Below are 14,613 nucleotides of genomic sequence, written 5' to 3'. Positions count from 1 at the left end.
TATCAGAACAGTGTAATCTATTTTGTAGCTTTAAGCTTTACATGAGTATGTGTTGTGTGTATACTGTATAGACAAATGTTTTATAACTGAAACAGTCTCAATTTATAGACGTACTAATTAATGAATTTAATGATGATTTTGAAAATTATCTAGTGTTAGTATACAGTCTGCAGATTGTACATGAAATAATAAAGTATTGTTACCGGATGTTGTCAATATTCTGACAGCCGGATACAGTCTGTGACACGTTACAAACACGATGTCAATATACCAACTATTGCAGTGACTAGTCTATAAATACAAGCCTCTCGTGACAGTGGGTGCTCATTTTAGTACTATAGCGATAGCAATAGAGTACTAAGTAGATACAGTATTCAATTAAGTGAAAGTAATTGATTGAGTGAACAAATTAGTGATTAAGTAAATCACTAGTGAGTGCGTGTACATAACATGTAGGTATCAATAAAAATCAAGTAACTCTTTGTTTAAAATTGAAGTTTTCTTTTTGAATTACAAAGTGACCGATGCAGTCTGAGATGGAAGTGGGCTAACTTGGATGAGTATACAAGAATATACATATACGCTTGATGTTCAAAGTTGCAGTTTATAGTATGAAGACGTCCGCTATGAACGAGATATTCTGCAAGAGGGCCGCATTAAGGAGGTTTAAGGGAGGACAAATAGTATAATACACCTACCCATGAGAATGGAAAATACGCGAGTGAAATCTAGGGGGGGTCCGCGAGTATTTTATAATCGCGTTGCCTTTTCTGAGAAGTGAACAACATTACTTAGTTACATAATATATAAAACCCTCGTAAGAAAATTTTGACACAAAATAGGAAACTTTGCTACATAATACGCTAGTGTGCGGTTGGCTCCATTAACTTGAAAGCTTTCAACTTTATTATCGATATTCCATTTTATATAACGTGCATGAAGTGTAGGGTTAACTTGTTTAATTATTATTTTCCGTAAATATTCATCAATTATAATGAAATTTTATAGCGGTCAATCTGAAGGCCGTTGTTCTATATGTATTTTAATATTATTTCAATATTATATAGTAATATTTTAACGATCGACATACACATTATATTTTATGATTGTATGATTTCCAATTTGACCAAAAATGTTTATGGACTAAAAGCCTGTGTGAATAGACCTCATTGAATAATAGGCAATAGTTTGGCAGTCATTTAATAATGGCCTATTATCGGCAAGTGCGGTCGGTGAATATGGGTTTGGACCATAATAATTTGGATACCTAGTTATACATATTTTAATGACAAAGCCATTAAAGTGTAACTCATGCTCAAGAGAGCACGCTAAAGCCTACTTACATCTCATATATATATATATATATATAGGTCCTGAGGTCGATCCCCGGCTGGGCTGATAAAGGTTTTCTTAATTATTAGGTCTAGCTGGAGAGATCCTTCGGCCGTGGCTAGTTACTACCCTACCGACAAAGAAGTGCTGCGAAGCGATTTAGCGTTCCGGTACGATGTCGTGTAAATACCGAAATGAGTGTGAATTTCATCCTACTCCTAACAAGTTAGCCCGCTTCTATCTTAGATTGCAGCGTCACTTACCACCAGGTGAGATTGTAGTCAAGGCCTAACTTGATTTAAAAAAACACTTAATAATAGAACTCGCCGCTAGCCGGCAATTTACTGGATCAGCGTAAAATGTTTTCATTAAATCTAAAGCGGTTATAATTTTCCCAAACCACTCGGGTTAATAATACAATCGAAATTGCGTTTAGATTGAATTGTTTCAAACTCTCTCTCGATTGGTTTAATTAAATATACCATGTGCGCCTATTTCATATTAAATAAATTGCGGCCTAATTGATTTTACAAACTTTAGTGCTCGATATAAAAATAAATGTTTCTTTGTTCGTCTCGTCTGTGGTGTTAAATCAATGGTTTCACTATTTTTGTGGTGATCGACAACAAAAGAATGGTGACGCCATTGGTGAAAATGTAAATTTTTGCAGACTCAGAAGTGATTACAAAAATGAGAAAACTAATGTCTGTAAAATGTAGAATGGCAGAGAACGACCTTGAGTGAAGTCACGCACTTGTGAACGTTGTGTGTATGGTTAAAGGCGCCTTTGACTGTTAACAAACACTCCCCTTTTCCACTCAAGTCACTCTCCCCGCCTATCCCAAGTAACCCATAAAGAATTACACAACAAGAGACGTGGACGGCTCGAACGTCACGAGCACACTGAAGCCGTCCGTACCGCATGTCGTTGCAACGCGGCGATAACATGAAATGTAATAATTTTGAAAATTATAAGTTTATTTTTAACTTCTCTTGTGTTAAGTGTGGGTATGGCAAAAAATTAAGGCCCAGGACGTATTTTATTTGAGTCTTTCCCTGGAAGCTATTCTGTTTTCTAAACTTAGCAGTATCGATCATATTATATCCATGCTTTTCTTTCTTCCTACAGAGCAACCTGCCCATCATCTCTCTTCCACACATGGGAGACCCTTCTCCAGGAGGTGGAAGCCGATGTGGTCGGCTACAGCAATGCTTCCTCATCCCTGGAGCGGGTGGTGGCGACTCCGCTAATAGAGAAGACTTTCCACATGAAGGTGCAGGCAAGAAAGCTGTTCGCGCATCGAGAAGGCTGTGAACTGATTCTCAGTAAAGCTGATGACCAACTTATCAAGGTAACGTCTTCTATCTTCACCAATTTATCATATCAACCCTTTATCCTCTATAGACAAACTACTTAAGTTATGTAAGGACTAAGTTATGTGATTTGCCTAATAGTCTCTTAATAAGAAGATTTGTTCGAAGAACTCTGAAACTTTTTCTTCTTCGAAGAACGGTGAACGAAAAACATCGTGAGGAAACCTGCATGCCAGTATTTTCTTAATTCTCTGCGTGTGTGAAGTCAGTCAGAGAATTGAAAAATTCTTGAACCTTATTACCACAATTACTCTATTAACCAAACTTTCCCATAAACCAAAATAATATGCCCTGCCCATTGCCAATTCAGTAGGTATTAGGTACGTCTAGTTAGTTGAGTATGAGTTAACTTTGGTTTTTCTGCGGATCTCTGTTTTTTCGATACAATCACGCAAAGCTCGCACCTACTCCGAGTAGCTAGTTGTAGTTAGTTAGCAACAAAGTAATTTAAGTCTAAACGAATGAGAGGTTTGGATTTGATTTTTGTTCGTTTGTTACGAAAAGGCTCCGAAAATACTGGACCTGGACTGGATTTTACAAATTCTTTCACTAATAGAAAGTTAGTCATTGGTAGAAGAAGATTAGCATAGGCTATTTTTTTATTCTTTACAAGTTAGCCCATGACTACAATCTCACCTGATGGTAAGTAATGATGCAATTTAAAATGGAAGCGGGCTAACTTATTAGGAGGAGGATGAAAACCCACACCCCTTTCGGTTTCTACAAGACATTGTACCGTCTTTGTCGGTAAGGTGGTAACTAGCCACGGCCGAAGACTCCCGCCAGCCAAAATCTATCTATTAGTGGAGGAAGATTAACATAGGCTATATTTTAACCAAGTATTTGCACAAATGTATCTATGCGGGCGAAACCGAGGAAGTCTGCTAGTAAATTAATAAAAGGGTACGTGAACTTTGAAGACATCAGATGAACAGAAACAGAAACGACAACAAATCGTACCTACATTCAGTGTACAACGCTAAACGCGAAATTATTATTTAATATCATTCATTAAGTTTAATTAAACATCACTGGTGAATCCGTTCGGAAGGATAACTTTCCTATTAATTAGATCCCGTGGAAATGGTATGTCAAATTAATTAAATCCTGAATTCACGTTTATGAAAATTTACTCTCCTAATCTGTATTCAATATTATAAAGAGGTAAAGTTTCTGAGTTTGGGAGGTTAATAAAACGATTTTGAAAAATCTTATACCAATAAAATGAATCTGTCAAATTAATTAAATCCAAAATTCACATTTATGAAAATTTCCTCTCCTAATCTGTATTTAATATAATAAAGAGGTAGGTAAAGTATGTGAGATTGTAGGGGGTAATCTCTGGGTCTACTGAACCGATTTTGAAAAATATTATACCAATAAAAAGCTACTTAATTTGTGAATATATTTTTTTCACCTATTCCCATGGGAACGAGAACTATGCGTGTCAAAACGCAGGGTAATAATAATAATTAAAAGCTTTTATTTATCTTTAAATGTAAGTATGTCCTGGAAATTCACAATCAACAGTCGTATTTTACCCACTCTCGTTGTAGTTATGGGGCTAAAAGTTGTCACACGTTTAGTTTTGTAACGCTATTCTGTAACGATGTTTTTGTAACTCAACAGTAGGTATGAATCTCGAATTCAACTCTATACCTCCCTGTCTAGCACGACACTACAGCACGGCTATTCCCTAACGATGTTTTGTGCTCGCAAGCACGAGTTTCGGATTCACCGTTATTTTACTCATTCTATAGTATCGTGTTAAACAGAGAGAGATAGAGTTGAATTCGAAACGAAGTACTTGCGAGTTAGCGTTCCGGTACAATGCCGCGTAGAAACCTGAAGGGGTGTGGATTTTCATCCTTCTCCTAAAAAGTTAGCTCGCTTCCATCTTAGATTGTATCATCAGTTACCATCAGGTGAGATTGTAGTCAATGGCTAACTTATAAAGAATATAAAAAAATTATATGCTTCAATTTCAGAAATCTATTTAAAGTGTATTTTATAGTTTTATGTATATTACTCGGGAAATGTGAATAACGCTGGATGCACATGTGATAATATCGTATTGTATTGGCGTACGCAGAAGCATCCCCACGTGTTTTCGTTTCATCGAAGCTTAATCCGCTTTTCCACGAAGATGTTTTCATCTTCTTTAGCTAAAGGTTTTTATATAAGCTTAAAACCTGAACCGAGCACAGTAAGAAATCTACCTTCCAAGCCGGTACTTGAAGATAATTCGATTTTATTACCTACTAGCAGACGCCGCGCGGTTTAACCGCGTGGTTCCCGTTCCCGTAGGAATACAGGGATACTATATAGCCTTCCTTGATAAATGGGCTATCTAACACTGAAAGACATTTTTCAAATCGGACCAGTAGTTCCAGAGATTAGCGCGTTCAATCTAACAAACAAACAAACAAACTCTTCAGCTTTATAATATTAGTTATAGATTAATTAAAAATGTTTAAACCGCAATTGTGTCTACAATAATTATTGTACCAACCATTACAGGCAATGGAGATAATGACTAGGTTTGAATATATTAATTTTTATAAGACATTATTATTTACCCTATTAACCCAATAGGCTAAATATTAACAAAATAGTATTACATAAAAAAAAAGATGGTCTGGATGTTTGTAAAATAAATAAGATAATAGTTAAATATATAATAGTTAATAATTTCAAAATCTTATCATAATTAGATAAAAATTCATAAATTTTTAGTTTCCTTACATCAAACGAGACATTTTTCATTATAAGAAAGTATAAACGCACAAATAACAAAGACATATTTTGTAATTTTGTTTGAACGCTCAAATCTAATAATCTAATAATCTTAAGATCTATGATCGATGACGTCATTCATTCGTGCCATTTAGTATGGGGCGTTTTTGAGCGATTCGTAGCAGTGCCCCAATTTCTATATCCTCTCTCATAAAAGAAGAATGGCCTGGACATGCAGTGGGCCGATAAATGATGTTGTCATCAACATCAAAATGAAGTATATTTTAATTGTACCTACCTAAAATATAAACCGAGTCTCATTTCTCCATATTCATAACAAATTAACAAACTTTGTTGATAAACATTATATAATGAAAGTTTAATAAGTAATTCTGTAGCACGCAAACCTGTGGACGGTGACCGCAAACATGATTGCTTTCCACCCTAGGGAGCACATCATGTCATTAGCTTTGCGTCATGTAACACTTTGCGACACGGTATTCGCTTTTATTGGACTAAGTAATTATCGAATTATCATGTGTTACGTATCAGTCACTTGTTTATGTATTGTTCATTACTTGTGTATGTATATGTACCATGTTCATTATCATTATTATAAGCTTATTTTTCTCAAACATGCATGACATTTGAGCATTATTTTGACAACCTTCTTCGATAACAATCGAAATTGCTGTACAGCTGGCCTATTCATTATTTTGGTTTTTATTATCAACTTATTAAAATAAACATCGAATCAATTGACAATCGAAGAAACTGAGGCACGAGTGTACTACTACTACTACTACTACAAAAGAATTTTCTAGAAAAAAGAAAAGTTCAATATTTCATAAGCCTACACAGGACACAGGACTCGAATCCAGGACATTTATAATTTATAAGTAGAATGTGTGTCACGTAATCCGCATAACATTGTAACTTTATAAATAACAATATATCTCGTTCAATCTCTCTCTATCTCGTAAGTAGGTTCTCAAGGTATCAAAATTATATATATAGATATAAAAAAAATATTAGTGTTTTTTTTAAACCTAACACGCGAAAGTTCGTGTAATAAATAAAACAGCAACCAAATAACACGAAAATTTTAAATTCCATACTTATTACTGGCAATTTATCATAGCCCGCTATAATTACCAACCTATTAAACAGTCCAATCACATTACAACCAATCTATTTAAATTGTTGAAATCATTAGTGGAGGTGTCCAATTTTATGTTCAAACTTAAACGTTTTGAATGATGACTATAAATAAAATTAATCGTAAAACGAGATAGTCGCGTCAATGAATCGTATTTTCCTTAAAAGTCCCCAAGAACAGCTCCGATTTTGATAATTTTTTTTATTATATAAATGGCATAGATATTGTTTTTTTTTGTTCTGTTTTTCTCATGCAATCAGTCAGCAGCCTATGAGCAGAGTTGTTGTAGGAAAATTTGGCGATTAGAAGCAACATTCTCCAGCGGGAGAAGCTCCATGTAAGTGTCATATGTGGCTTTTAATCAAGTATTTGCCGTCTTTTCAATCGTCGAATCGCTTGTGGTATTGTTAATTGAATAGCCAGGTGGTTCGGATGGTTTCTGAGTCTAGCTTTGTAGTTGTTGTTACTAGATTTTATTTGTTTTCCAAGGACAGCCTGGAGTTCCGAGCGAGCATCCAATACAATCGTCTATATCGGTAGTAGATCTCATCCCTCTTAGTGTGAATGTGTTTTTTCCAAGTTAGCCTTCTATCCAGGTACATGCCTAAGTATTTGACGTTGGCAGTTTCCTCTACGAAGTGTGAATGTCACATGAACCGATTTCTTGGTGCTTGCATTTATTTTCCATTTAGTCAGCCATTTGTCGATTTCATGTAAGGTACGTTGCAGGATTTCTGACGCTTTTCAGGACATTTGTTACGATATCACAGCGGTGTCATCTGCAAAGTTTGCTACGACAACGTCATTACGACAACCTTGGGGTAGATCGCTTGTGAAAATAGTGTAAAGTATTGGTCCTAACGCTGAGCCTTGCGGGACACCAGCTCTGATTGGATAGAACTTGGAGGTAAATTCATCTTCTTTTACTTGGAATATTCTATCGCTGAGATACGACTCAATAAGTCCATAAAAAGTGTGAGGTAATTTTAATTAAGTTAAGATTTTATTTTACGAATTTGTCGACATTTTTAATGTTCATACTCATGTTACGTTTTCTAGTAGTAATTAATAGTCTTCGCGCTAAACCGACATACATACAGACATATTACAGACGGACATGGTTAAACTATAAAAAATCCTTGTTGCCTACAAAACCCTAAAAATACGTTTAAACTGGACGTTTGTCAGAACCCTTAAACTTTTAGCCTTCATAAAGCGACGTATGTCTGCAAGCTCTCAGTCCAAAATATGTTAATAATAAATAATTTGATTAGGTAATGAGTTTCAAATGATGGACTAAATAATCAATTGCGCTGACATTTATAATAATCAAAGGTGACGCGCTAATCAGAACATAAAGCACAAATTACCTAATACAGATTAGCATGCATTAATATTCACAAATTCACAATATAATTATATCGCTTTATGCTCAAAATATATTAGATACAACTAACAACAGATCGTATTTACAATATAAAACTCAAATTATTATTTATTCAAACAGCAATAAAGCAATAATGTAAGGTCACGTTTTATACGTTCAGTAATAGTTTGTGTATATAACCTGAATAAATAAAAACCAATTGTACGATTTTTATCAAGTCAAGACAATCAGGGCAAGTCAGACTCGCCCACCGAGGGTTCTGTACAGATATGAATATACATATTTGCTTAACTTAAAATAATCGACTACGTACTTTCAATAAACACTATAATATATTTTTCTGTTACTTATAGTAAAGGTATTACAAACATGCTAAATTTTAATGGTAAATACCCTACAAATTTTGAATCCCGTGGAGAGTCAAACTACCTATTAGTTTTTTGCGGAATAAACCGCCGTATCCATTTTACGTTAACTTTGAAGTTTGTTTTTTTCTTTAGCTTTTAGAGTCTCTCACTCACTCACGCGTTCCTGAAATATAGATTTTAGACAGACTGACAGACGAACTATAAAATTATGCATTAATTTTTTTAATTTTACGGTCATCATTATTACCCATATTTTGCATTATTACTCACTGCTGAGCTCGAGATTGGCAGACTTCTCACATGCAGAGAATTAAGAAAATTCTCTGGTATGCAGGTTTCCTTACGATGTTTTCCTTCACTGTTTGAGACATGTGATATTTAATTTCTTAAAATGCACACAACTGAAAAGTTGGAGGTGCATGCCCCGGACCGGATTCGAACCCACACCCTCCAGATTCGGAGGCAGAGGTCATATCCACCGGGCTATCACGGCTTTTACGGTACGGGTCCCTAAAAATATTGTGAGGCTTTATATGTTGATTTGTGATGATGACAAACAAATACTTTATTTAAATGTACGTTAACATAAAGGTACGACGGTTCCAAAAGTGGTTTAATTCATTTGTTAATTAAAACATTGTACGTACAGTTCAAATAAATGAAAATTAATTACCAACGTCCGTTCACTGGCTAATTAACAACAAGCAAACAATATATTTGCCAAAAAAGTTTTCTCTTTCTACTGAACCATGGATTTTTCGGGATAAAAGTAACCTATGTTCCTATGTACAAAGTCAAATTTATCTGTAGTTACACCAATTAATTAATTGGTTAATTCATGAAATGTAACAGACAGACAGACAGACTGACATTTATGATATTAATTGATTACGAAACACGGCTAAAACTCACGTGATATTAGGACGGAGTATGCCTGACTAGTTTCGAACCCATACGGGGCCCTTAGTCATGAGTTGGTTTTTGCAACGCGGCACGATCCAAACTGCGAAGCGGCGGCGCGACGCGCAGCTGCTCGCATCGCGCGCTAGGAGAGGGGTTGAGTGTTTATGATAATATCATATATATTATATAGCACAGAAAACATATATATTATTCTCAATAGTGTATAGTTCGAATGATTTGAATCAGTAAATGTGGATTACAGATATGAATCAGAATCAATAATAAATGTAAAGTCTTACATCTCCAATTTATACCCATCCATAGATTAAGGAAAGGTCTGTCTCTGTTATCCCCTTTTATAATACCCTCATTTATAATGTACTCTGTATTGTAATGTAGCAATAATATGTCAGTCATGATCATGAATATGAAATTGGACCAAGTCACTATAAATTATATCCCATTTATAGGCCTTTTTCCGACATTTATTATTCGACATTACGTACCTACATGTAATAAATAGCTCCATTAAACGTAAGGAAAGTGATAAAGTAAGATATATTTTTAAGCAAAAAGATTAAACATAATTTGGTTATATATATATTTTTTTATTCAAGTACTGCCTTGTTGCGAGGCATTCTGTACTCTGAGTAGGTACATCTGGTGGATACCTCTACGTGATCGAGATATTATGTCGTGATATTCAAAACATACAACAGATTTGAAAAATTCTTTCACTTTTGGGAAACTACACTATCCCCGAGTGCTATTGGCTAAATTATATCCCCGTATTCCTACGGGAACAGGAACCACGCGGCGTCTACTAGTATATTATAAAGAGGTAAAGTTTATAAGGTCGTAGGGGTAAATCCAGATTTACCCCTACGACCTTACTAAACCGTTAAAAAAAAATTTTACCAATAGAAAGCCATGTCATGTTCAAGTATCCTAAGGCTATGTTTAATGTCAATATTCTTACGGGAACGGGAACGTGGGTGAAATCGCGGTGCGTCGGCTGGTCGTATTCATCATCATCATTATTAACCCACATTCGGCTCACTGCTGAGCTCAAGTCTCCTCTCAGAAAGAGAGGGGTTAGGCCAATAGCCCACCACGCTGGCCCAATGCGGATTGGCAGACTTCACACACGCAGAGAATTAAAAAAAATATCTGGTCGTAATCATCATCATCATCATATCAGCCGAAGGACGTCCACTGCAGGACATAGGCCTTTGTAGGGACTACCAAACATCACGATACTGAGCCACCTGTATCCAGCGAATCCCTGCGACTCGCTTGATGTCGTCAGTCCACCTAGTGGAGGGTCGGCCAACACTGCGCTTACTGGGGTCGCCATTCCAGCACTTTGGGACCCCAACGTCCATCGGCTCTTCGAACTACTCTTCGTAATATAATAACAGAATACCGTTTATTTACAGAGTCGCCAAGATTACCGATCAGCGTTCCTGAACTACTGCAGTAACTCCAACCCGACCAACCTCGCGACGTACTACGACTCCCATAACACCTACGTGCAACAGTTAACTGCCACCAACGCCATGATCGAGCAGTACCACAGACATACGTTACCTACCATACTACAGGTGAGATTATAAATAAATAACTTTTTATTTCGGTTAAATACCATAGTAATAATTAATTATAATATTAATCTATTAATCTAGAAGATTAATACATTAATTAATCTACAAGGGTTAGTAAGATTAGTAACAATTTTTATCTAATAAACTATGTTAGTGTTGTTATTATAATGTAAACTTTTGACGGCCTCCGTGGCGCAGTGGTATGCGCGGTGGATTTACAAGATGGAGATCCTGGGTTCGATCCCCGGCTGGTTTTCTTAATTTGTCCAGGTCTGGTCGGTGTGAGACTTCAGCCGTAGCTAGTTAAACCGGCAACATCTATGCGTTCCGGTACGATGTCGTGGAGAAACCGAAATGGGTGTGGATTAAACCAACCTAAGGAATTGATTATTGTAAACTAAACTTTAGTGGAAATAATAATAATCAAATAAAAGACATTCAAAATTCGAATTTATATTGTATTTTAATCAGTTTGACAGTTCACGAGATATCTGAAACAGAAATCTAATCGAGTGATTATTCAGTGTTCAATAGGCGTCCTAGTTATCTATACTAATATTATAAAGAGGCAAAGTTTGTGGTATAGTAGGGGGTAATCTCTGGATCTACTGAACTGATTTTATATATTCTTTTACCACTAGAAAGCCACGTTATTTGTGAGTAGCATAGGCTATATTTTATCCCCGTAGTCTCACGAGAAATGGAATTACGCGGGTGAAACCGGAGGGTGTCTGCTAGTTCGAAATATTTTTAATCACTTGGAAAATCTCCACAGTTTGTTATAAAAGACTCCATCTGACGAAATAATCTTTTATCAATAGATTACAATATTGAACCGAGTTCATTTTTGTGAGCTACGGGATGGGGTTTTCGTGAAATCATTTCGTATTTTCGTTCCTACTGTAGATCATTCCTTCCTTTACAAATATTTTTATACATCGGATCTCTCAAAGCGGAAAATCTCGGGGAAAATATTTCGATTTATTCTCACGCTAACTCGCCTTTGCGACAACACGATTTTATGAATATTCTACGCTTTTAGATATAATTGAGTGAAAGCGAAGTGAGTGTAGGCTTAACTTTGTAATAGCTGTGAAAATTATGCGCGGTGGATTTACAGTATGGAGGTCCTGGAGGCAAGCTGTTTTCTTAATTGGTCCAGGTCTGGCTGGTGGGAGGCTTCGGCCGTGGCTTGTTACCATCCCGGCAGATCTACCTCACAAATTAACAACCCATATTCGGGTCACTGTTGAGCACGAGTCTCCTCTCAGAATGAGGGGGGCCTTATGCCCAATGTCGACTGGCGGACTTCACATACGTAGAGAAATGAGAAAATTCTCAGGTATGAAGGTTTCCTCACGATGTTTTTCCTTCACCGTTTGAGACACGTGATATTTAATTTCGTAATTTACACATATTCGTATTTAACTGATAAGTTGGAGGAGCATAGCCCTGACCGAAATCGAACCTACGCCCTTCGAATCGAAGAAGTTTTGTAAATATTATTAAACCTATTAAAAATATACATCGAATGAATGAAATGGAATTCAATATATGGAATGGAATGGCAATAATTAATTAAACAATGACTAGCACAACAATTTTCATGTCGCATTTTTTTACATTCCGTAATGAATTGATGACTGAAGAAAATAAAATACCAATTTATTGAATGAATGTGAAACTTCCTACGAAACCGCTATTCATCAATATTCGGATAGACAATATTAATCAATCTTAGTTACGAAACTGAACCAAATTAATTTAGCGTTTTGAATATAGCCACCGAATAACCCGTATTAACAACATATTTACCTGCTCCACACATCTGTTATAATTACAGAAATGTAGATTAGGTATATGCATACATACGCAATTAAATTTAGATAAACATACGCAATTAAATTTAGATATCAATTCGAACCATTGCTAATTAATAATTAATAAGGCTTGATTAATTTATTAGGTATAGTATAATCAAAACTTTTTTATCGCTGTAATAGCACTGTAGAGCCGATTCTGGAGGGTGTGAGTTCGAATCCGGTCCGTGGCATGCACCTCCAACTTTTCAGTTGTGTGCATTTTCAGAAATTAAATATCACGTGTCTCTAACGGTGAAGGAAAAACATCGTGAGGAAACCTGCATAACAGAGAATTTTCGTAATTCTCTGCGTATGTGAAGTCTGCCAATCCGCATTGGGCCAGCGTGGTGGACTATTGGCCTAACCCCTCTCATTCTAAGAGGAGACTCGAGCTCATTAGTGAGCCGATTATGGGTTGATCAAATCAATAGCACAGAAAACATGTAATAGCAATCGAGTTTCTCTTTCTATAGTATCGCGTAGTATCGGTTCTACTAATTCTGTGTTTCTGCGTTGTCTGTTCTGTGATGTTGTAATACTGCGGGTTGTGAAACTTGGAAAAATTAATAAAATTTGGAAACATAGGAGGATCACTAAAACCACTATGGTTCGACTTATGAGGTGTGTCCCTAAGGGAGCCTCTTAAATATCTATTTTATTGTATTTTTTAGCATTTGTTGTCATACGTAGTGACAACAGAAACACAGAATCTGTGAAAATTTCAACTGCCTAACTATCACGGTTAATAAGATACGGCCTGGTGACAAACGGACGGACAACTGCGTCTTAGCAATAGGGTCCCGTAACTTTTAATCTCTCATTTAACTAGCTACGGCCGAAGCCTCCCACCAGCCAGACCTTGACCAATTAAGAAAACCTCAATCGGGCCAGCCGGGGATCGAACCCAGGACCTCCGTCTTGTAAATCCACCGCGCATACCACTGCCACGGAGGCCGTCAAAATAAATATACCTACCCTATAAAATAAATAAGACATTTGAAACATCAACTTGTAGTCAGACAACTTCAAACTTGAACATTGTCCATGTAACTTAGTCTGAGCGGAAAACCGGGAACAAGGTAAATGATGCAAAATTCAATTTAATTAATGAAACTGAAACTTCATTCGGAACCATGACGGAGCAATATTCAGGTAGATATTGAATCATAGTTAGGAAACTTGGGAGAGAGATTTGAGTGTAATACGTATAAGTACATTTCACTTTCGGCGGAGGAAGTTTCTACCAAAGTTTAAAAGACAAGTAAATGAATCGATTTAATTGGTTTAAGGGTTTCTTAGCAAAGTCTTGGTAGCATTGCCATTTAATTTCGTAGGTTTTCTGAAAAAAAAACAAGATAATTAAATTATTAACACACAATTAACAAAATGAGGTATTGGTGAATAAACTTGTACCTCTTCCTAGTAAGTCTGCTACCAGCTTAAACTGCATCGTCCATCTTACACTGCATCGTTTCATCTTACACTGCGTTACTTACAAGAACTTTCACAAAGTAAAACTAGCTTCAACAATATTTTCCCTTTTTTCATAATTTAAACTTTTTTTAATGATGACCTTTCACGGTAATGAATGACGTGGTTTTAAACTGAGATTGAGAGTTATAGTTCAATAACTAGTTCAGTGTGCCTAGTAGGTTTTCAACGTTTTCATACTGTTTCCATCGCGTTAACGTAAACGCTAATTTATGTGGACTTATCACAGTATCAAACTGCCACTAGGCCCTCAGGTCAATTTAAGTTTTTAAAAATTTATATTGATTTGGACTGGTCTTATTAATTGATTATGAAACACGGTTAAACCCATGTAATTTAAGGTCGGAGTATGCCTGAAATTCTAAGATTGGACTGATTTGTTAATGTTAGTAGGCTT

General features: G+C 36.0%; 1 protein-coding gene across 7 annotated transcripts in view; it reads left to right on the top strand.

The window, feature by feature from the left end:
- LOC112043704 (uncharacterized) overlaps nucleotides 1-14,613 on the top strand; it is a 231,573-nt gene that overhangs the window by 142,831 nt on the left and 74,129 nt on the right. For all 7 annotated transcript variants that reach the window (XM_052882476.1, XM_052882475.1, XM_052882477.1 and 4 more), the window contains 2 exons: nucleotides 2,462-2,684; nucleotides 10,699-10,863. In XM_052882476.1, coding sequence (XP_052738436.1) covers nucleotides 2,462-2,684; nucleotides 10,699-10,863 — 388 coding nt within the window. The remainder of the gene's footprint in view (nucleotides 1-2,461; nucleotides 2,685-10,698; nucleotides 10,864-14,613) is intronic.

This window comes from Bicyclus anynana, chromosome 7, assembly GCF_947172395.1.
Source record: "Bicyclus anynana chromosome 7, ilBicAnyn1.1, whole genome shotgun sequence".
Taxonomy (NCBI): Eukaryota; Metazoa; Arthropoda; class Insecta; order Lepidoptera; family Nymphalidae; genus Bicyclus; species Bicyclus anynana.
Note: the sequence above shows the minus strand (reverse complement) of the source record. Positions and strands in the feature narration are given on the sequence as shown.